Consider the following 23,835-nt stretch of genomic DNA (forward strand, 5'->3'; position numbering starts at 1 on the left):
TGTCTAAGCTTTTATGCCAAGACCTCTATTCCCAGTCACCTTCTCCAGCTCCTTTAAGGCAAGACCCAAGGCAAGCCATCTGAGAGGCTTAATCTCTTCAGCAGGACCCAGATCTGTCTCGGGATCTCCTCTTAGTTGGATATGCCTAAAATACCTCACCGAGGAAGCACCCAAGGGACCCTAGTCAGATCCCAAAACTAAATAAGCTGGATCCTTTTAATTGTGGACTGTTAGAAGTTTCGAACCCTTCATGAATTACTGCTCCTAACTCAATGTCTAATAGACCCGGCAGCGACCCTTCAGAGGAAGCTCATTTGTAGATTTAGATAAAATGTGTAAAAACAATAATGACTTGATACACTGAACATTTTCTGATTGATTTGAACAAAATAAAATTAATCACAAACATCAAGATGATAAAATATAAAAGAGAATGCATATAACATGCCTTCATAATCAATCGTCTCCATCTCTATCTGCCTCCATCGATATTAAACATGAAAAAACCCCTGAAAATATTAAAGACAAATTCAAATTAACACTAAGGGAAACTACGATGGCGTATTAGGGCGACGTTAAGAAAATTATAAATTATTGTCCAATTTGAGAAAGAAGTTGAAATGTGGAGATTAAAGTCGTTGTTTTCAAGTCAAACAACTGCCATGGCTGATAGTGAAACAACTTGATGAGCTGTCTTATTGTGTCTTGTGATGCAACACAACTGGATGGGAGTGTGACCATCGACATCCTTGCATCTGTCCATTTCCAGTCATTTTATTTTGCAAACCCAACCAACTCATTCAAATTTGTGTTTTTTTTCCTTCTGACCAGAAGCAGCTTTCTGCACCATCTCTTCAATGGTGTTATACTTCTCACTACACTGTGTTTATGTGCTGAAAGAGAAATAATTTATTTTTTACTAAAACTGATCCTGAAGTATGATTTCACTAGCTCGTCTGCGCAGGTCATTTTGTAGAGCGTATAGCAGCCGTGGCAGTTGTCTGACTTGACACGACAACTTCAATCTCCACGTTTTGACTTTTTTCCTCACAGTCTTTTATGCTCAAAATGAACAATAATGTTTTTATTCATAATGTGGCCCTAACACTCCTGTGTAGAAAACAGTGATTAGCATATCCATGCTTACTGTGTTTTTGCTGAATATGTTATAGCTTGATTTGAATCAGGGAACTTTTGTGCTGTGTAAGAGTGGAGAAGTATGATGTCTTTGTTCTCTCTTGCCCTCTTTATCAAATACTCTAAAAGCAGCTCTGTGTTCAGAATCCTGGTTCTTCGTTCTTTCATGGTATAGAACCACGAGACCCAGAAAGCTTTCACAGTTAAATACTCTTTTTCCTGAAACATTGCAAAAATAATACATTTTAATCTGCTCCATATGTGATTTTTATGGTGCTTTGCATATATATAAAAAATCAATACATTTACGTGTATAGGGGCTACATATAGACTTTATCATAATTACACAGTACATAATAACTACAGTTAAAGAAGATCCTCTCCAAGCAATATATCTCCTTTAAAGGGATGTATTCTTCAGATATAGATCAAAATTGTTGGTGTGTCTCAGCTTGCATTGGTTCAGACAGAAAACAGGGGAGGGAGGTGTAAAGAGAGCAGGGAAGACAATAGGAAATCGGAAACAGGAAAGGAAATTGCAATATTTCCTCCAGTTCTTCAGATGAAATGACACATAACATAACTAACACAGTTTTGCTAAGTTAAAGTGAAATGAAAACTATACTTCAGAATAAGTTAAATCCCAGGAATGCAGTGTTTCAGTGCATCACAGGTCATATAATGGTTAATTCATTATATCATTCATTTCACAAATGCAAGAAACTATTAAATCACAATAGGAACAACTGAGGAACAATGAGCATTTCATTTCTACAAAAAATAATAATTTTTAAAAAAATATATTTTTAATACAAATAAATGTATAATTTAATAGTTTAAATGTCTGACTCTGTGTGTGTGTGTGTGTATTTTCGGTTGCTTGGGAGATTCGGCAATGCAAATAATCATAAAACCACTAGACACTTCTCAGATTACACACTGTAAAACAATGCCACCTAGTGATTTACAGAGAAACCTGCAGTAAGACTGCAGCATATTTAATGTTTTTAAATGCATTTTGGAATATTATTGTTCTCTGGGAAAGCTGCTTTATGAATCCTTAATCGTTTAAGATGTGTATTAAAATTCTGGACCCGAATAGGCACAAAGGATAATACCAAAAATATCTTAAGATTAATTTATCAGATCAACATCCAACAAACATCAATTTCATATCAGCACTTTTCCTAAGGTGAATAAGCCACATTATCGCTACAGGTTTTTACTTCTCTGGTTTGGGCTGATTTTAAAAAGATAACGCTTATATTAATGTGCACATTAACGTGCAGCGGATGTAGAAAAAGACATTTCTAATGTATGTAAATAGAACCAGTTTACGTGCAACGCAGTATAATAAAGCATAACAACTGCAACAACTTGATTAAAGCTCAATCAGCAGGCAACAGAAGTAGAACCTTAAAAAGTTCTATGTCCACTTGCTAGATAGATACAGTCCAGTGCAAAAGTCTTGAGCCATGCCATGCCAAGCATGTTTTGCTAGGAAAATAGTGAATAGGTGCAGTGATTTATTGAAACATGTTCAAACATAAATTGAAATTTAGCATATAAGGCAAAAACGGTGTTTGTACATTTGAAAGCCAATATTTGGTATGACCACCTTTATTCTTCCACACAGCCTGAACTCTCATCGCAAGTTACAAGTTTTCTTGTAATTTCTTTAAGAAGTCTTCAAAAAATGTTTTCCACACTTCTTGGAGGACATTAAAAGCTCTTTTTTTAGAACAAATTATACATTTTTAAGAAGGGCTGCTAGTAACAAAGTGCCCAAAGATACAAATCATAATTGATTCTTTGGTTCTTTGCTAAGTTGTCTGTTACTAAGTTGTCTGGTTCACTTCTTGAGTTTGGTGCTTTTTTAATGCTTGAATGATTTGTATCTTGAGGTGAAGTGGTTTAACAAAAAAATTCCTATGAAAATGGTCAGGGGCAAGAACTGGGCTGAAAATGAGTGAAAAAGCAGCCAATGGCCAAAGAAAATACTTGCTATTGTTCAGTCTAAGATCACTTATATAGAGAATATATGGAGAAATTATGGGTAGCTCAAGAACTCTGCACAGTAAGATAGAGTATTTTTTTCCATAGCAAGGAATTTTGCAGGTATCTTTTTTGTCCACATCTTTGGCCATCTGAATGAGCTCGCTCTTGGTAGGATTGATTCCAGTTAAACTCATCATCCTCTCTTTTTTGATCTGTTCTTGTGATAACTTGCTGACCTGGAAGGAAATGAAAATGGGGAAACGGTTTAAGAAGTTGCAGTTTTATGCTGCTAACAATATTTTTTAGGGGATTGTTAATCATGATCTAAAACCTCTGAATTCAAATTCGTCATTTTAATTAGATATTATTCAAAATAATAACTATTAATAGTTAAATTTTAAGATAGGATACTCACCAATTTTTCAGGATTATATAGAAACGAGTCAGTGCAAGTACTGTGTGTACCGAAAACACTTAATGCACAATAAGAGGATGTCTTAGCCTCATCATTTCTAAACGTTTAATGCTCTTTCCCCAGAGTTTAGAAAAGCCTGCCAGAAGACCATTTATGGCACTTAGAGGATGGACTTGATAATCACCCATGAGGAATAATTTGATACTGATCTCACCCATCAAATGCAACACAGCTACACCAGAAAATAACTAGTTTGTATAGCTTTAAATTCGTTAAATATCAGTATTTTTAGAGAAAGTAACAGCAAAATATTGTAAACAATCAGATGCATTTTTGCGTGACCTCAGTGTCACATGACGACACAGTTATGGGAACTGCAATTAGCTTAGTGTGGCCCATTAGCAGGTGTTTGCACAGCCCCCCGGTGACTTTTATGAAAGCTGACATCCAAATAAGGGGGCACTCAACTGCAAGATGTTATTTCCAATATTGCAATGGGAACATTAAGAATTTCACATTTGTTAGCTGAGTGAACGAGCTGTGTATCGCTGTTCACTGCATTCCTCCTGTGAGCTAATTCACTGCAGAGTGCAGAATTTAAAAGGACACAACATGGAAATCAAAATTAAAAGTTATGTGAAGCTATTAGCATTTAATATGTAGATTAGATAATAGGCAACGAGATAATAATTAAATTTTTTTTTAAACATTACTACTAGCTGTCAGGTGAATTTCATGAGCTGAATTTACCAGGTCCCTGTCCTTCTAGTTAAGCAATACATGACTAATCCATTGTGACATTTGCAAATAAAAAAAATATGACCGGGAGAATTCACATACATTGAATTCTAACTTACACAGCAATGTGGGAATACTTTTCTTTCTGCATCTGCATGTTGAAATCAAATTACTGCTTTCATTCATGATCAAAATGTAATATTAAAATGACACTGACAAGCCATAAAGAAGATGGTCATGATAATCCAAATGTTATGCCATTTGTTTTTATTCCACAGGGTCACTCAGAGGTATGGTACTAAAGAGATTCTATGTATTCTTCATTTTGCTGATGGCAAAGATTATAGTAGATAAATCCTGTTGTAAAATGTGAGTCCAACAGAAATAAAGAGAGAAAGGTAAACACAGTGGCTTTTGACATGCTGTAAATTAAGAAGAGATTTGTCAAACATATTTTCAATGTTACCGATTCACATCTTGCCTTTATATTTTTGTATATATATGTGGGCCATCAGTACCAATAATCAATTCAAGGTTTTCAAGGTTTAAGTTATGCAGGGTAGTAATGGATGATGAATGGATGATGCGAGAAGGAAATGAATGTAGGAAGATCACGTCTTATGTCATCTGAGCCTACTTTGAGCTCCAGATGGTATCTTGAAAATGGAGAGAAGGGAGAGTAGTCTGATTGAAAGAGGAAGGATGGACGAGATGCAGCGAGGGGTTAGATAATGAACGGATGTGGTGACGGGTATGAATAAAATGGAATTTGTGAGGCAAGTGAGACAAAGAGGTTGGTAGTCACTAACTAGGTAGCCAAGAAATTTGCCTGACAGGTGATTACATGTGGAACTTTAGTTAACGTCTTTACTACATTTACTCAACCAAATCCATTGCATTTTTTTTTGTATGACATTCCTGAGCTACTTATTTTTTCTGGTATGGATTAATTGAAGTTGGATTCTTATATTCCAGTTTGTCTAGTATGTATTTCTTACATGAACCGGGTCCACTTAGGATTTTTTACGAGTGTATTTGTTTGTCAGATGACTGCTTAATATGACTTAATTAAATATCAAAAGCGCTCATGCCACCAAAATAGCTTTGATCTGTCAGGTCATGACACGGGACCTCTGGGGTTGTCCTGTGGTATCTGGCACTGTGAAGTCAGTGGGGGATCCTTTGGGTCCTGTGGATTGTGGGGTGGGACTTTTGCAGATAAGGTTTTTTTCATGCCATCTCACAAATGCACTATAGCTCACATGGGTAAAATAATGCCCAAGGGCAGGGATCAGCCCTGAACCATCTCAATCTAACCCCCAATGTCCTAAGAGGAAAAACAAAACAAATGCCAGTGAAATCAGAGCGTAATCATTGATGAAGGAATATCGAGGTGAATGACTGGGTCCACACAACTATTTAATTTTAATTCAGTGCTGTTTTTTTTGTTTTGTTTTTTTTAAATCAGTGACCTATGCAGTAGTACATATCATACAACTGGCAAGATGTAGGCTAATTTAAAATTTATATAACAACGTTTTCATTTGGATTTTTTAAGCCCGTGTGGCCCTCTGGAAAAAAATCTTACCTACCCCCTACTCTACCAGTTAGGGATTCATGGAATGTTGAGGCAGGGTCAAGCAGCAGCTATGTCATTGTGTGTCTTTGCCATGGGTGTGTGTACTCACTCTGCAAGAGCATTTTGGCTGCTGGTGCAATCAAAGTAGCATTGATATATATGCTCACCAACAAGATTTTCCAGCAGAAAATTGCATTGCATCGCTGCATATGTTTAAAAAGTAATCATTACCTCAGTAGCTACAATTTTTGTGCGTGTTTTTTCCCCAGTCGCTTTCTTATTTTGAATCATGAACTTTGACCTTGAGTGCAATAACTGAGGCTTCCAGTTCTTTAGATGTTGTAATGGGTTCTTTGTGACCTCCTGGATGAGTCGTCGGCGCACTCTTGGAGTAATTTTGACAGATCAGCCATTCATGGGAAGGTTCACCTCTGTTCTACGTTTTCTTAATTTGTGGATAATGGCTCTCACCGTGGTTGACTGGAGTCTGAAAACCTTGGAAATGGATTTGTAACCCAGGATAATAGATCTGAGTGACTTTATCATCTATTCTTGGGTTGCTTTTGAGACCTTTTAGCTTGCTATTTAATTACTTGATGTCTTGATTCTGCAGGTCTGGCAGTAATCAGGCCTGGGTGTGGCTCCTGAAATCGACTCAGTTTAAAAAAAATGTGGTTACTCACAGTTAATTCATGATTTCACAAAGGGGATGTGGGGAAGTAGCAGGGTAATTTTTTTTTCACGTAGGGTCATAGGGTTTGGATATCTTCTTTCACGGTTAATAAATGAAATAATCATTTAAAAAAGTGCATTTTGTCAACAAGTGTGGGAAATATACGAAAAACTAAGAAATCGGGAAGGGAGCAAATGCTCCCCCCCCCCTACAGCACTGTACTGAAATCATGATTACCACTTCCTACTTTAGAAGCGAAGTTGGGGCCCTGTTTACTGGATCTTTAAGTTAGGCTGCTTTGCTGAGAAAAATAAGCGAACACTGTGCTCTCTTAAACTGTATTGTGCTCGAATTAAATACGCATGTACAAAATTAGACGTGCTAAACATCGCTGCAAGGGGGCTGATGATAATTGTAGCATCTCCAGTTATAGAACTCCAATCGAAGGTTCTCTCTCCCTCTCTGCTGCAACGTGGGGTTTCCCAGCGCTGACTGCAGGGTTACCGCGCCCATCTCATCGCTCGGTGGCCGGACAAGAGTGTTACTACGGAAAGGGCAGATGTTAAGCTCGGCAAAAAGGAGACAGTAGGCTGTCTTGTTGGGTGAGCTTTAGTGAATTTAAAGATTGGCTTTTTATCTGCCTGGGCAGTGCCTTCATTAAAGGGCTATAGTGGGTGTGATTCCCCCCTCTCCGTCCCCTCCCCTCTCCGGTTGGTTGACTGAGGTTGTCAAGCTCCCCCAGCCGTAGCCTGCGTTCGGGAAGGGCTACTCCTCGGAAAACTACGCTAGCTGGCTTAAGCTAGTTAGTAAGCTAGCGTTGTGGTGTTCGTTGATGCGTGGATCGGAGATACACACCGTCCCGTGTTCCAGTCAATGCCCAAACACAAAAACAGGCGCAAATTGAATCAGGTAAGGAAAAATGGAGCGACCAGCACACTGCTTTTAGAGCTGTAATTGTAACTGTTCGTACCTTTAGCTAATGAATTGTGGCGGAATTGAACTGCCCGGGGGTGGGGTAGCAGTAGCCTAGCCTTTTAGTTAGCAGCGGTTAGCTAGCGTTAAGTTGGCTATTTTGCCATAAGAGTGTTTGCATCGGTGGATCCTGGTGCAGAGTATTAGCTACAAATTAAATGACAGAACTTAACTAGTATCCAAGCAGCTGAGCAACATTAGCTACAATTAATGTCGGCGAAAGCTTCTAGCTGGCGTTAAAGTAATAATGTTGGCCCAGCGGAGGTGCTTCTTGATATAAAATGCATTGATAGCCATATGATATAAGAGACAACTGCAGTAATCATGCTTAAATTTAAAGCTTCACAGATTGCACTGATTTACATTATAATCGAAATGATACATTTAAAGATTTTGTCAGTTGATGATGACATACTGGGTTGGGCTGGAACAATAAACGTCCCGTAATAACAGCAAACAGTGTTTTTCTTGTGATTAAAAAGAGGGGGTTATAGCATCACTTGTTAACTCTGCACACGCTTCTGTGGATTAAATTGCAACTCCTATTTAACGTAAATGCCATTGCCGCGTTTACACCCTGTTTTTACCAGCCGAGCAAATAAGTTAGCATATCGGTGACTGTCTGCAACAAAACGGCCGCGTCGATGCAACGCCTTAACTCGTGTTGGGAACATTACTTATCAACAGCCAGCTAACTTGCAGGTTTCATGGATTTATTTTCTTTATTCTTTCTGTATTCATTTATTTTTTGAGAGGTCATTTGCTTTATGAAAAACACCCAGCCCCCCCTTTCCTCCCCCCTCTTTTTTTCTTCTTCTTGCATTTGTCGCTTGCTGGAGTAAAACAGGCCATCGCCGCCCGACCTTGCAGTTTTACAGTCTTCCCCCTCCCTCCGTCTGCTGCAAGATTAAAAGGACCAAATAAATTTACGTGGTAATCAAATTAACTTGGAAGTACTGCGTTTAACAAGATTGTTAGTATGTAAGTAAGTGGATCAACGAAGGCCAGTCCACAAGCCAGTTTTCTGGTTTACCCACTGTTGCTTAAAAGCTAACTACATAGCACCCTGTATAATTGCGGAAGAGCGGCGGAGTCTTCCCTGAAGTGACTGTGGTTACGTTATTTTGCATTAGATAATTCTGGCTATTTGGTTCGGGTGTTATGAAATTTTGCGAGTATTGCGTTACATTGACTTTGCTGGTTTCCAGGCATTTTTAACCCTTGTTTGTAACTGTTCTTAATAAGGTGACTGTAATTTTTGAATATTAGCTCTGTCCTGCCTGCAGGCCTACTCTGTCGAGCTTGCTAGCAAGCTAACTAGCGGACAGCAGTCTGCAAGATGGCGTTTAGCTGCATCTTCAGTGCAAGTCATATTATCATTACACTGTGCAGCACTCAGTATATTTGCCACCTTATTGTGCAGAATTGCGTGTAATTTCCTCCTGAAATGTGCGTGCAGCATCTGTAGAGTAACCTACTAAACAAATTCAAACCAAAAGCGGGGTTAAAACAGCTACTCGGCAGCCATTCAAATGCAACGCAAAGTCCAATGCAAATGATTTCATTGTGACTGTTGTAGGCAAATCACAGTACTGCACACAGTGTCTGTGTCAACTATCAGTACAACCCATACACTGTTGGTTAAACCTTTGCACGTTAGTTCGTGCTGTTGATTTATACTTGTACATTTTATTTCTGTCACAAAATCTGTTTGCATTGCTGTTAAAACTACCAGTAGTCTTTTGAAATTAATTGTATGTCACTGGATTCCTTCAGAAAGTAGTCCTACTTGTATCTGGTCACAACTGCATGAAAGGATCTGTAATAGGGTTGTGATGTCATTGGAAGCTGAAAATCCTGGCAATTTCTCAAAGCAAGTGCCTGGATTAGTTGTGTGTAAAAGAATTAAGATTAATCTCATCCTTTTATGATTGGAAAAACATATTTCTAATGCCTGGACAGGCTTTGCCAGCTGTTTACATTAGTGGACATGGATAGGATTAGAGACTCATTGACTGAGGATTTTAGCTTTTAGGATTATGGAGTTGCTCAGTGATACTGCTGGTTATGGCTTTTTCTGTGATCCAGCTTTAGACCTGTGAAACATTGCATTATTATTATTTAACAGTACAGATAAGCCGGTATGTTCTTGAGAACAAATGTTTATCTAGTAAAACATATACACATTTAACTGAAAATGTAGGAGACACCTTCTAAAATAGCAGACACAACCTGCCCTTAAGGGACTTGAAAACTAGTGAGCTGCAACTTCAGGCTGTTTGCCACTGCTCATTGTTTATCATGCAGTCAGCTGACCCTGATCAGGCGCTTGGAAAGGAGAAGTGATGAGGGAGAGGAACTCCTTAACTGTAAGCATCCACAGAGGTCAACAAGATTTAATTTTAATTTTTTTTTTAAATTTCTGAATGTAGAATATTTAAAAATCAGATTTATAACATGACTCCAGGCTATTCCACATTAATATTTGCCACTGGAATTTATTTTTATTTTTTGGGGAAGTTGGCATTTAAAAAAAAAAAGAACAAAAGATTTGGGTGTCTCTTATTTCATCTGACTCAAGTTTGAATTTAAAACATTGAGCATTGAGTAGCACTTTAAAACTAACAGCTTTTCATAGTTCAGTTGTGATAGATACTCATCAGTTTAACTTAAAAGCCTTTAATTTAAATTCATTGGAAAAGTTCAAATGCAGGCAGAGTTACTTATCTAACCTCTTTTTTTCTGTAGTTGTTTTCAACTCTGTGTACTAAATAAAAACTCTTACGTTTTATTTTTGAGTTCATGGCATTAATTATACTTAAAGTTAAGACAGAAAACTCTACATCAGTGTAGTAAATATTTCTAACAGTTATGAGTTTTTATTTTTCTCAGATTGAGAGAAGTCGGGAATATAGTTTTAAAATTATGTTTTAAGAGGTTTTCAAGGTGAGAATGGCATCCTGCTGTCACTGGATGATGCTTAATCGTGATTACGTTCCATGACACATTTATTATAAGATTAATGAGCATAAGAGGATAACTTGAGTTAGAAAGGCCAACCAGTCAGACAACTTAAACGATAGTGTAGATAAGGTTGAGGAGACTTTCAGTCTTGTCCTGCAACTTCCAGTAACATAGGTGAGCTGACGGAAAAACACAAGGTAAGGTAACTGGTAGGGCAGTGCTGGTTAACTTGATCTTTAGTAACTTTACAATCATATTTAAATCTGTATTACATTTTTGCTTTTAATTTCTGGGTTAATTAGGTTTGGTAATGTTATTTATTTTGCACTTTTAAGTTGTTACATGTGTAACAAGTAAAATTTCTGAGCTTAACTTTGTGACCGTCGTCTGCAGTATCCATATAATAGAAGGAAGTTACAATTCTTTAGAAAGAATTTGGCTTCTGAGCGTTCACGTCCTAACCATTCAATAACTCTTGAATCTGTAGAAAATTATGGCTGATCTTACATTTGGTCAAAACCGAGAGTGTTTTCTCCAGTTTAGGTTGGTAACTTATTTACTCTTTGCAGTTCAATACAGAAGTATCTGTTTCCCATTTTAAATGCAAAGAGATGTCCCGCGTGAAGCTTCAGGTTGGTTTTGTAAAGTATTTTTGTTCACCGCACTTTCATAATTCATTAGATGGATCTTACCACAAGGTTATTTGTCTTACAGGATAACTGGAGTCAGTATAAGAAGATTTGTCCAACTAATAATCCTCCTACTGACCTTATTATTAAATTCAATACTATATTCATAAATCCATTCCTAACTGTTGATTGCAGCCATCTTTTAGGCGTTTCATTCTGCTACCTTAAGAAAACCTTGCTTTTCGTTACTCTAAGTATGCTGATGTGGACTGTGGACATTACTGAAATGGACAGTTAACAAATGTCCCAACCATAACAGAAATTAAAATGGTAGATGAATCTGTCAAGCTAAATGCAGTTTTAGTTCAGTATTGTACTGCTGAGCTTTTCTCTTTTTCTTGATATCTTCCATGTGAATGAAATCAGTGTCTCATACAAAGAAACTGATTTCAACACACTGGGAATGCTATATATATATCATCAGTAAAAAAATGTATATATTTTATTAGCTGAACTTTGAACGTGCCTCGAGGCTCTGTATTAATATAAGTGGCTTATTGATCACTGAAATTCTGAGTATCCCAGGGATTGAGGTCAACAGGATAATGACTGCTTTTCGGATCACTGGAAAGTCATGCGTTAACAAGATTTGTCTGGCAATATGAATTGTGTGTCAGGATTTAGCTGGTGACATTGAGGTGAGAAAGTAAGGTTGAAGCATGAACTGCACATTGCATATATTGTAGGTAATCAATTTATTTGATTGAACTGATGGCAATCTTGGTGAAAGTCTTTGTCCACTGCAGGTCTGTGAGCTGCGTTCAGACCCATTTTGCGTTTGTCTTGTCTTCATTACAGCTTTGATTTAAAAATGGTTTGCTTGAAAGCTTAAAGTGCCTCATATTTCCTTTGTTTTTGTTGCTTTTTTAGAGCAACAAGTGCCCGTGGTAGCTGGAGTAAGGTAATTGAAAAAGCAGAATAAAATGAGTGAACTGGACCAGTTACGCCAAGAGGCAGAGCAGCTCAAGAATCAGATCAGAGTGAGTAACAAAGTATCACTTCACCACATAAAACCATACAGACGTTTATTCTGAAAAATTTGACAGCCCTTCCAGTAGAGACTGGTGTGAGATGGAAAAAATCTGACCAAAGTGTTGACCCTTTTTTGTTCTTGTTTTTTTTCTCCTCAGGATGCCAGGAAAGCATGTGCAGATGCCACACTATCACAGGTGACATTTAACTTTTCATAGTGTTTGGGTTGAAAAGCATTTGATGGGAAATTAACCTTATAGCAATGTTTTACAGATCACAGCTAACATTGACCCCGTTGGCCGAATCCAGATGCGTACAAGACGAACGCTGCGGGGCCATTTGGCTAAAATATATGCCATGCATTGGGGAACAGATTCTAGGTAAAACCTAACAGCCAGAAGATGATTTGTGGAGCATAGTGAACTTTGTCTGTCAGCAGTTTATGCATATTTTTCTAGTTGTTTTTAACTCTGGATAAAAATAGATCCGTGACAACCTCTGGATACTATGTTAGTGATATTCATATTACTGTTCTTTTCTTTTTTGTAGGCTCTTGGTCAGTGCCTCTCAAGATGGCAAACTTATTATTTGGGATAGCTATACCACAAATAAGGTAATTTCCTTCATTATTCTTTTATAATGAGGACTAATGGAATAATAGGCAAATCTTGTGTTTAATCTAGTTGACAGGTAATAACAACACAGCCTCACAAAGCGCAGACAAAAAAAGTGTGGCCATCTTCATTCGGATGTTTTAAAACGTTTACATAGGTTGGATACTAATAGTGATCTTGAAATTAATAAAACTATATACATTTAGTTTACCTTTTAAGTTCTTCCTGTTGTACTATGTTGTACTTTTTTATGGGATAAACCTATTTTTTGGAACCTATGAGGATATGTTGAAATGAAAAGAGGGAAAACTATATTTAAAAGTGTTGCAGATCAGCTGAGCGCGAGGCATTTGTGCCCTTTCCCCTGAGGCTGATGTGTCTGGTGTGCAGTTGTTGATATCGGAGGAACGAGTACACTGTTTTAATGCCTAAAAGGTAATCTGGCTTCTCCACCAAAGACAGAAGTTTCTTCGGGATCCTTAAAAAGCTTTCTGACTTGTTTGGGATACTGAAGAACCTTTTGGGGTAATATAATTTAATGTGATACTGTGGACAATGATCCAGCTGGTAATAAAAAGATTAAAGGGTAATTCTTCCAACATTACAGGGTAGATAGAGGTTTGATTTGTTTATGGGATACTTTAATGCAAGGCTGGTTATTTCATCCTCTGTTTAATTAAGCTGTTGCATTATGGTGTCCCTAAGCAGCAGATTATTGACTGATATCACTTTTCCATTGAAATGGAAATATTACACGTTTGATTTTTACAGGATGCTGCCTAATATCTCAACAGTGCAGTCTCTTCTGAGTTGTAGCTTGAGTCACAAGAACTTACTTTGTGATCTGGCAGTACCTCACAATAGCTTGTTTTTATAGTTTATACTTAAAGAATTTTGCAATTATTTATTTATTTTTTTCTTAGAAACATATTTTGTTCAGTTTAAATTTCGGGGTTAGGCTTGTCCTCGAAGGAACCATTGGAAACTTGTCAGCAAGCCACCAGAGCGTTCTTTGCTGTAAGCTTTGGTTCACTGCTGCAGTCAGGTTGCTGCGCTGTGGAGATTTTTTTTTTTTTTTTCTTTTTTCTCTTAAAGGACCCTTGTGTTTGGCTTCTAACTACTCTACCATAAAGACCTTTTTGATGAAGTGCTGACATGGTCGTCTTCCTGGCAGGACTTTCTAAACTGTTTAATCCAATAATTTTGACATTGGTCAACTCTACTGAAGCCCTACACACAATTTTTAAGGACACATATCCAGCAGGACACAGCTGACTACAGTGTTGAGTGCTATAGCAAAGGGTCTGAATACTTGTTTAAAAGAGAGCTTGAAATTGTGAAGTGTAAAAAGTGAAGGAGCTGTAGTACTTTCTAAATTAACTGTACCTACAAGTATTGACATTTATTTTATGCTTTATAAAGGCAGACTGACATTGTTGTGTGTTAGTGTTTAAATGCCAAATTGAGTTATTTTAACATTGCTCTCCAAAAGGTATGTAATCCTATTTTAAAGTGTTTCTTTGGCAAAATGGAACTTAAGTCTCTGTGCATGTATGTATGTGTGTGTTTGTTACTCTATAGGTTCATGCCATTCCACTTCGATCTTCCTGGGTCATGACTTGCGCATATGCGCCTTCAGGAAACTATGTGGCCTGTGGTGGCTTAGATAACATCTGTTCCATCTACAACCTGAAAACACGTGAGGGGAATGTACGTGTGAGCCGTGAGCTCGCTGGACATACAGGTAAATGGTTGTAAAAGTCTTCTCAAATAGCAAAGTATCAGTTAAAAACATGTTTCTTTTGCCATATTGTCTATGGTAACTTATAGTTGGATTCAACAAAACAGTGACATGATAAGGTTTATGTTGCTTTAAAAAAAATGCTAATACACATTTTTAATTTTTAATGAATTTTAAATAACTGATCTATTTACTGTTAATTGCTGTTGAGCGATAACTGCAAGTAGGGGTTAAATGTGCACTGCTAGTTCTACATTTGTCTTTCAGTTGTGTATTAATGACTTCTATTGACTCTCAATATCAGGATACCTGTCCTGTTGTCGCTTTCTTGATGACAACCAGATTGTTACAAGCTCTGGAGATACCACTTGGTGAGTGAAAAGATGACATTGAGTTTCGTTAATGAGCGGTTAACGTGCTAGACAGCAGGCAAACTGATTCTAAATCTTTTATTTCACAGTGCACTTTGGGACATTGAGACTGGCCAGCAGACAACCACATTTGCCGGACACACCGGTGATGTCATGAGCCTGTCACTGGCCCCTGACTCAAGGTTATTTGTCTCTGGTGCTTGTGATGCCTCTGCTAAACTCTGGGATGTTCGAGAGGGCATGTGCAGACAGACATTTACTGGCCATGAGTCTGACATTAATGCCATCTGTGTAAGTTCCATACACATGTAAATACAAGTGTTTTGCTTGCTAAATTTGTTTCCCTGCTTGTTATTACAATCGATAATTGGACAATAATTATTTCTGTTTTTGGAACTTTCAGTTTTTCCCTAATGGAAATGCCTTTGCCACGGGCTCTGATGATGCCACCTGCAGGCTGTTTGATCTGCGTGCTGATCAGGAATTAATGATCTATTCTCATGACAATATCATATGTGGCATCACCTCTGTGGCATTCTCAAAGAGTGGCCGCCTTCTTCTGGCAGGATATGATGACTTTAACTGCAATGTGTGGGACACACTAAAAGCTGATCGTGCTGGTTAGTATTGCTGAAAAAGCCTTTTATCTCCTTAGTGTTGGTAAATCCCAAGAGCACTTTGTAACATCCAAATTGATGTCACCTCTATGTCCTTAGTGCGTTACTGTTAACTAAATGACAATTATGATTGCCTATAGGTGTGTTGGCTGGACATGACAACCGCGTTAGCTGCCTGGGAGTTACTGATGATGGCATGGCAGTTGCAACAGGATCCTGGGACAGTTTTCTGAAGATCTGGAATTGAAGCCTGAAGGTTCTTTTATTGTTTGATTGTTTTTTCCACATTTTTATTTTGTTTTATTTTTTGTTTGTTTGGTTGTTTTGTTTTTGGTTTTTTTGGTTTTTTTTTTTTACATTTGTATCCAAATAAATGGCAATTTCCCTCCAAAATCCAGCTAACTTTACGCTTGTTCCACACTTGGTTGTAGTTTGTACGGGACACAATCCGTGCTTGATCTTTGTCCATCAAGTTTTAAGGTCTTAACCTGGCAGAATGTTAAAGAAGGCTAAACAGTAGGTCAGATTAGATTATTCAAATCTTAAATTTAACCTTTCTTTGTTTCTCAGATGTTCATTTAACTCCAAAGTTGACTGGAAGACCATTACAACTTGAGAATGTTCACAGCATCTTCTTCAACACTGTTTAAACTGACTTGGACACCACAAAAACGAAGGGAAACCAATGCCTTTCCTACACAAAGAAGAGCACAATTGTTTATCACCTAGTTAAGAAAGGATCTCCTGTGGTATCAAATCCGAAACTTGTGCATTCCTTCTTGGACCATTTTATGTTACCTTGAAAGAGAAAACAACACTATCATCCCATGCAAATGTGTGCGTCTTGAAAGCAAATGTTGGAGTGTAATTGTACAAATTATTTAACTTTTTTCCTTTTTTTTTTTTTTTTTTTTGTTCTCTGTCCTTTTTTTTTTTTTTTTTTTTTTTTTTTTTTTTTTTTGTTAAAGATTTCTATTCTGATGGTTTGTTATTCTTGATGGCTTTCTTTTTTTTTCTTCTTTTTTTTTTGTTGTCATATTTCTTTAGTGGTTTTAGATATGTTTGAATTACAGCTTGTCTTTCTAATCCAGGTAAATCATATAAGACAGATGAGAAAAACATGCAGAAGTAAAAAGCTTGGATCATATTACACGAGCAGCTTTCAAAATGTCCATGATGTATTTATATACTAGCTGTTTTTGTTTCATCACAGCCTTTTGCACATGAAGCTTTGCCTCTCAACTAATACTGTGTTAACTAACCAAGCACATGCTATAAGTTATGAATGCTCATTCCAGTACAGAAAGAGTTATTACCAGTAAATTATCCAGTTAACCCCCTTAATTCTTGTACATGCCTTTGACTTTTGGTGGGAAGGGTTTGGTTTAGGGTGCTGAGGTAACTGAGGCATGGCTCGATTTTACTATATGAAAGGGGGATTTGTGTTTCGTATCCACTTTGAGTGAAACACCTCACCTGACATAATAGACACTTCCTTTGCTTGGGACTGCAGTTGCAACTCTGTGAATGAAATGTACAAAATCAATGTCTGAAAATAATGGTCTGTTTTAAGTTAAGACATTTAATTTTGTCTGCCATGAGTTAATTTAGATGTGCATGCTGTAGACTTGCTTTCAATGGTGCAAAAATCCTAGATTTTTCTTGTTTCCAAAAAGGAGAGTAACCTGTTGATTGAACTTAATAGAGGCCAATTTATTTTTGGCTCAAACTCTGCATACATACATCATGTACTAATACTGGTAACGCTATGCACCAGAGTGAGCAAGAATGGAAACAGACTTATTATTGACTGCATACTTAATGTAAATTATGCTTACCAGTTCTATTGATGCCAATTTTGTAATAATTATAACAATCATTGTGAGAAATCTATCCTTGAAAAGTCCTTCTCTCTCCTTCAAATCTTCACACACACACAATGGAACAAAAATGTCCTCACACAGTTTTTTTTTTTTTTTTTTTTTTTTGTCCCCCCCCCCCCCCCCTTTGGTCTTAAATTGGAACATCTGAATGACAACATTTTCACTGTATACAGAAGCACTTTTGTTAAAGTTGTGACATATTTTCACTTTACTTTCTTTTCTTCTTTTTTTTTTTTTTTTTTTCCTTTCTGCGATGATGTACAATAAATGTGATGTATTAGTGTGTGGCCACAAGTGAAAATGCAATTCAACTGAGGTGGATTCCCTTTTCTCTTTCCATTAATATTATAGAGCTCTGCACCCTTATGTACCTATTCACATTTTGTATTTCATTTCGGTCTGTTGGTGTTCCACGGTGAGCTGGATGCAAGATAGATACTGTACTAAATTGTACTGTTATTGATTGGAAAATGTAATAAAAAGCTGTTTGAGATCTCGCTTTGTTGTGTTTTTGTGAGGGTTCTGCCTGAATCTTCTGATGTGCCATTTAAACAATTCACTGCTTTGTGCAGCTTTGAGTTTTTGGAGGGAGCCTTAGAAAACTAACTTGTATGCAGTAATGGTATTGCATTCACTAAAGAGAGACCGGATTTGTTTTTCTGACCTATGCAGAAGGAATTGTGATGCATGTGGATGCAGAAATTTGAGTTTTTTAAAATTGTGTAACAGTGCTTGTATTATTACTCTTTATCAGATTCCAGCAACATAATTTTATATGGTACTTTTTTTTTCTTCCAAGGATTTCTGTCATTCAAAGTCATTTTCACATGACGTGAAGTAAAATTTTTCACTTGCCCCCTGGTTAAAAGCCAAGAAGGCCCTGCCGGTCGCAGCAGATGGCCGCCCCTCCCTGAGCCTGTTCTGCTGGAGGTTTCTTCCTGTTAAAAGAGTTTTTCCTTCCCACTGTCGCCAAAGTGCTTGCTCATAGGGGGTCATACGATTGTTGGGTTTTTCGCTGTATCTACTTAACAATATAAAGCGCCTTGAGGCGACTGCTGTTGTGATTTGGCGCTATATAAATAAAATTGAATTGAATTGCTTCTGCTGGTGTAGATGTCTGTGCTGGTGGGGCTTTCGCCACCCTCACCAGAGTACCAGCATGCCTCAGGTTCATGAGATAGAATTGGTGTCCCTTCTTAAGCAGGTAGCAAGTGCTATGGCTCCAGGTAAAGTTCTCAATGAGATACACCAAGGTACCTGAAGGTGGAGGCCACTCCCACAGATGAAGTGCAGAGGAGGAGGGGAGTTTCCTTTCCTACTGAAATCAGTGATCATCACCTTTATTATCCCTGCACCAGCTTCCGTTGCTTTACCTCTTGTCTGTAGTTAGTCAATGTTGATCCCCAAACTTCTAAAATTGGTTTGTAAAACTGCTTTATGCACATGAAACTTTCAAGTTTTATTTTTCAAGTGAACAACATGCCATGCAAAAAGACCAATTATCTGAAAATTACTTAATATTAAAAAAGCCAGTCTCTTCATCATAACTGGATTCTTTTAAGTTCACCCCCAACCGACGCAATAATGCATTTTACATTAACATGGACATGACAGCTATGCTTTAGACACGCTCCGGCCTTTTGAAATTTTAAAGGCGGGAGCGCATTTACCTACAATTTAAAAATGTAGGTAAATACTTGTGATCCTAACTTCTTATTAGCCGCCTGTCTTTCAAAGTTTGTATAGCTCATTCAAACCGCCATCTTCCAATCTCCAGCCAACAAACGGAAGCTGTTGTTGTAGATGACATACACTAGGCCTTATTTACTCCGTTTACTGGGGGAGGGAAACAAAATTCACAATTAACTGTTAAGTTTAATTCTTTATATTAAATTTAATTAATATAAACCAGTAAAGTACAACAAAAATATTAGCCTTAGAATGCATTACGCACGTACTTACTTACAACTGCTACTTACTTTTGCCGACACAGACAGGACACGGCCCCCCGCCTCCCCGGTTGAAATGAAACCTTCCAGTTTAATGACGTAGTTCCTCCTTCGCTTAGATAATGCCATTTTGCTCGCCTTACATGGCGCTATTATTTTTCGCCTCGTGGAAAAATACTCGTCTGAGCTTTCCTTACTTTGCATGTTGGATGAGACAAGCGCTTTATTTAAGTTGCACGACTCCTCTGGGCCGAGCAAACTATTTTTAGGAAAACGTTCCATCTTTTTCTTTAGCTGACGAATTTGCGCAGTTTTCTTTTCAACAGGCACGTTAGAACGGTCGTCGTCCGGTGTTGACGGCACAGATCCCCGTCCCAGCAAACAAAGGAGCAGTAAGATCGTTGCCCGCTTTTTAGCGCAATCTAAAAGTACCATTATTGATTAAATAATTTGGAAATAAACTAGCCCTGACGCCGTTTTAGTTTTTTATATTTGAGAAGTCTTTGTCTCAAGTATAATAAACAGTTTAGCCTGACTCATTCAGTCCTGTTAGCGTCATCGGCTAAGGTTAGCCGATTCTGTGGACAATTAGCGAGCTAACCGCTAGCATTGTTTTGCTTCTGCGAATAAGTTTTATTTTTGCGGGGAAATGGCTGAGGTGTACATTCGAGTGGCGGAGGAAGAAAATGAGGAGCCCATGGAGATTCCCTCCGAAGACGACGGCACTGTTCTTCTTTCCACCGTGGCGGCTCAGTTTCCTGGGGCTTGCGGCCTGCGGTTCAGGAGCCCCGTGTCTCAGTGCATGAGAGGAGTGCGACTCGTGGAAGGGGTCCTGCACGCGCCAGAAAATGGATGGGGGAATGTCGTGTACGTGGTGAACTATCCGAAAGGTAAGGATTGGTGCTTTCCTTGTTCTTATTTACACCTAGAGCCTTTATCCGAACAGGCGTGCAGATGTTATTTATAATTCATGAAGTAGCCTCAGGTTACTGAAAATAGATAAGTGACGTGAGAAGTGGTTTGGCCACGCCCACCAGAGTTCAGGCACTAAATCCATTCATTAAAAAGAGCACCATAGGATTGATTTTGTTCCTTAAATTCCTTCTGCCAAACCAAGTACCTGTAGTGCATTGGAGGTAATCTATATTGCTGGACTTTGTTTTGAAGGGCATGATTATTTTAACCTTACCATTTGGTGGAATTTTTGTTTCGCCCGATTCCATTAAGGACCTTTTTAATTAAGATTATATGTGTACGGATAATTAAATCAAGTACCTCCAATGTCAAGCTTTTAAAATCACTTTTAAACTTGAATTGGTGCATCAACGAGGTGACAAGATTTAATGATGGGCCAAGGGTTTTCCAGCATCGTTATTTTTGGTGCCCTTAGAACTGACTGCTTTTTCAACAAAGGAAAATCACGAGAACGGTGATTTTAAAATTATCATTATTATTTAAGTGGTGTACAATTTGTTTTATTAAATGTCAAGAGAAAGAGGGAAATGCATAAACTACTAACTATATGAGATTTTTATATTTTGCATTTTTGTTGTATAGCTCTTCATATATTTAAATTTTTTTCCCATTTTTTCCGTATAGACAATAAAAGAAAAATGGATGAAATCGATGCCTCTTCTGCTGTGAAAATGAAGAGGGGAGATATGAAAACATCGGACCTGATTGTATTGGGTCTTCCTTGGAAAACGACCGAACAGGACCTTAAAGACTACTTTAGCACGTTTGGAGAAGTCATCATGGTTCAGGTATTACTTGGATAGTAAAACATTTGCATTGATTTGCAATTTTTATTTATGTATTTTTAAAAAAAAAATGTTTTTATTTTTGTTGGTGATTTATTTCTTTTGTTTTTTTTTTTCTTCTTTCATAGGTAAAACGAGATGCCAAGACCGGAAACTCTAAAGGATTTGGCTTTGTGAGGTTCACAGAGTATGAAGCTCAGGAAAAGGTGATCTCTCAGCGCCATATGATCGATGGGAGGTGGTGCGACTGCAAGCTCCCTAACTCGAAGGTGAATATGGTAATGCCCATGCATATACCCACACACTATGGGAATCAAAACTAAGCTAATACTGTGGTTAACAATCTGTAATGCTAATGCACCCTCCTTTCCTGTTTACAGCAAGGTCCTGATGAGCCACTAAGAAGCCGCAAAGTGTTTGTAGGCCGTTGCACAGAAGACATGACCACAGATGATCTACGACAGTTCTTTATGCAGTATGGAGAAGTCACAGATGTGTTCATTCCCAAGCCATTCCGTGCTTTTGCCTTTGTTACATTTGCAGATGATCAGGTAACGTATGAAATATGTAGAAGGTATTACTTTCCTTCTTTGTTGGTGTTGCTTGCATCCACATAATCTAACTTTTTTCTCCCTTCACAGGTTGCCCAGTCTCTCTGTGGAGAAGACCTTATTATCAAAGGAGTCAGTGTTCACATCTCAAATGCTGAGCCCAAACATGGCAATAGGCAGTTTGATCGCACAGCACGATTCGGAAATGGTTTTGGGGCTCAAGCATTTGGTAGCAGCCGTAGTGGGTTAGGGAGCAGCACTAACAGTAGTCTGGCTAATTTTGGTTCCTTCAGCTTGAACCCTGCCATGATGGCTGCTGCACAGGCTGCTCTGCAGAGTAGTTGGGGTATGATGGGTATGCTGGCTAGCCAGCAGCAGACATCCACCTCAGGCAGCACCTCCAGTGGAACGAGCTCTAGTAGAGACCAGAGTCAGTCTTTCAGTACAGGCAACAGCAACTACGGCACCAGCTCAGCCAGTCTTGGCTGGGGAACAGGGTCAAACTCTACAACCAGTGGTAGTGGGTTTAGCTCAGGTTTTGGGTCCAGCATGGAGTCAAAGTCATCTGGGTGGGGTATGTAAGTTAAGTGTTTGTATGGTAAGTATTGCGAGAAAGATGAGTCATTTCGAAATTTATTTCTGGTGTTGATGCGTATCTGAAAACTTAACACTTTTGTGTGAAGATGTTTTGTACATTTGGAAAAAAATGCTAAAGATTTAATTTAGGAAGTGTTGAAGTGAATTGTTTACCAGGATGTCTGAGAAAAGTGCTATTTTTGATGTCTCATTTGTTTGTATCCATTTCAACTGGATTCTCTAATGCATGTATTGTGAAATGTGATAACCATTTTTGAAAATGCATGAATGTTTGTGGTTCACCATTATCCGGCATTGCCATCGACCTAAAAGGCAATCTTGCATTGGGAAGAATCTGGTTGAAACATAAATGTTTTAAGTGCAACTTTATTTGCAGTCAAGTTCTATGGAAAAGCCTTCATTGAAATCTCTTCTGCAGTTCACCTCTCTTCCATTTCCCCGCGAGGAAGCTCCTCTTTGGCAGCATTCTTGGGGTGATATCGGTATCATTCTCCCTCTTCCCACCTGTAAATGCTATGCCATCAAAGAACGGCTTCACTCCGCATGTTCTAAGAGACGGTGGGTGTTTTCACTTTTATCCACTTTTACATGGAAAGAACAGCGCAACTGACATTTTAAGAACTGATGAGTGCGATTGAGGATGGCTTGTGGCGAAGAGTGAAGCGATGAGTGAGCGAACGGAGAGAGACGCGTGAAACGGACTGGTTGTGCAGTGAAAGAGCCCAAGTTGACTGCTTTCTGAGTGTGTGAGTGGAAGCTGCAGATGCTACGAGCGCCTCCCCTAACATGGACATTGTTTAATTAGTACTTCAAGATTTTTTTTTTTTTTTTTTAATCTTTGCAAGTTTTTCCTTATTCTTAAGTATGTCTGTCAAGTGCAGAAATATCGAAATGTAGTGGAATGTTGTGATGAATATTTGTATTGCTTATATTATCTGATTTGAATGCTGTATGGTGTGTGCTTTCATGTTAATGAACTGATCTGTAAGTGTGTACTTGATGTGGATGACACCTGCTGAAGACACTGGGGGACGCGAGTGATGGTGTGCGAACGTGGAGTGGTGTGTCCAATGGTTCCCAGTAGATTTTGTTTGTGAGGTGTTTATAAACATGTCAAATGAAGGGAGTTCTCTAATAAAGTTCATTTGAATAGATGCTTAGTTGATATTACTTGAGTCAAGTTTGTCAAATCAAAAACCATCTAATTCGATTCACACATCTAGGGACTTTGGGCTCTGCTGGTCGAGGTCTCCGTTTGAACCCTGACTGAAGTCTGTTCTGAAGGAAGAAGATGGAAGTTCCAACACTTTCAGTGTGTGGCCTTCTCAGACATGACATGGGGTAGTACCTGTCTTTTTGCTGCTTTTGATGGCTTATTCGTGAATGATCCCCTTTTTTATTATCCACAGCTACTTATAAGGTACTGGGAAGGTTAAACAGTCCAGCTCAGCAATGTGGCTTTGCTTTCCTTCAGCAATATTCTCTCCCCCAAATTGGCTATTATACTAGAGCTAATGTCAAGTTTCTGTGCCTTGGAATTGGGGATTTGTTTTAAGAGTCTCACTGCAAAGCATGAAGGGAACTTTACAGTCCCAAGTAAAACACAAGATGCAGT

The 23,835-nt window shown here is 38.2% G+C and overlaps 2 protein-coding genes across 6 annotated transcripts; both read left to right on the top strand.

Annotated features, from left to right (window-relative positions):
- The first annotated feature begins 6,995 nt into the window (after positions 1-6,995).
- gnb1b (guanine nucleotide binding protein (G protein), beta polypeptide 1b) lies at positions 6,996-17,860 on the top strand. Of its 3 annotated transcripts, none has more exons than XM_031757606.2 (11): positions 6,996-7,449; positions 12,036-12,145; positions 12,296-12,334; positions 12,411-12,517; positions 12,687-12,750; positions 14,333-14,495; positions 14,797-14,863; positions 14,953-15,154; positions 15,267-15,483; positions 15,621-15,736; positions 16,051-17,860. In XM_031757606.2, exons 2-10 carry the CDS (start codon positions 12,089-12,091, stop codon positions 15,725-15,727), a joined length of 1,023 nt encoding a protein of 340 aa, XP_031613466.1. In that variant the 5' UTR covers positions 6,996-7,449; positions 12,036-12,088; the 3' UTR covers positions 15,728-15,736; positions 16,051-17,860. The 3 variants fall into 3 exon arrangements, with proteins under 3 accessions (XP_031613466.1, XP_039468658.1, XP_039468659.1); XM_039612724.1 differs by having other exon boundaries at positions 6,996-7,142; XM_039612725.1 differs by lacking the exon at positions 6,996-7,449 and adding an exon at positions 8,476-8,493.
- Positions 17,861-19,423: 1,563 nt separating this feature from the next.
- tardbpb (TAR DNA binding protein b) lies at positions 19,424-23,700 on the top strand. Of its 3 annotated transcripts, XR_004200539.2 has the most exons (6): positions 19,424-20,202; positions 20,912-21,075; positions 21,201-21,350; positions 21,453-21,623; positions 21,714-22,778; positions 23,444-23,700. XR_004200539.2 is itself a non-coding variant. In XM_031757643.2 (5 exons), the coding sequence occupies exons 1-5, from the start codon at positions 19,962-19,964 to the stop codon at positions 22,203-22,205; spliced, it is 1,218 nt and encodes a 405-aa protein (XP_031613503.1). In that variant the 5' UTR covers positions 19,424-19,961; the 3' UTR covers positions 22,206-23,375. The 3 variants fall into 3 exon arrangements, 2 of the variants coding, with proteins under 2 accessions (XP_031613503.1, XP_031613504.1); XM_031757643.2 differs by lacking the exon at positions 23,444-23,700 and having other exon boundaries at positions 21,714-23,375; XM_031757644.2 differs by lacking the exon at positions 23,444-23,700 and having other exon boundaries at positions 21,201-21,341; positions 21,714-23,375.
- The last annotated feature ends 135 nt before the right edge of the window (positions 23,701-23,835 follow it).

This window comes from Oreochromis aureus, linkage group 5, assembly GCF_013358895.1.
Source record: "Oreochromis aureus strain Israel breed Guangdong linkage group 5, ZZ_aureus, whole genome shotgun sequence".
Taxonomy (NCBI): Eukaryota; Metazoa; Chordata; class Actinopteri; order Cichliformes; family Cichlidae; genus Oreochromis; species Oreochromis aureus.

What these genes read in the sequence shown, in the direction of transcription:
- gnb1b (XM_031757606.2), top strand. Translation starts at nt 12,089, where the DNA reads ATGAGTGAACTGGACCAGTTACGCCAAGAGGCAGAGCAGCTCAAGAAT. An exon ending in CAGATGCCACACTATCACAG is followed by an intron (nt 12,335 to 12,410) that starts GTGACATTTAAC and finishes AATGTTTTACAG; the next exon opens with ATCACAGCTAACATTGACCC. An exon ending in TGAGCTCGCTGGACATACAG is followed by an intron (nt 14,496 to 14,796) that starts GTAAATGGTTGT and finishes TCTCAATATCAG; the next exon opens with GATACCTGTCCTGTTGTCGC.
- tardbpb (XM_031757643.2), top strand. Translation starts at nt 19,962, where the DNA reads ATGGCTGAGGTGTACATTCGAGTGGCGGAGGAAGAAAATGAGGAGCCC. An exon ending in GAGAAGTCATCATGGTTCAG is followed by an intron (nt 21,076 to 21,200) that starts GTATTACTTGGA and finishes CTTCTTTCATAG; the next exon opens with GTAAAACGAGATGCCAAGAC. An exon ending in TTACATTTGCAGATGATCAG is followed by an intron (nt 21,624 to 21,713) that starts GTAACGTATGAA and finishes CTCCCTTCACAG; the next exon opens with GTTGCCCAGTCTCTCTGTGG.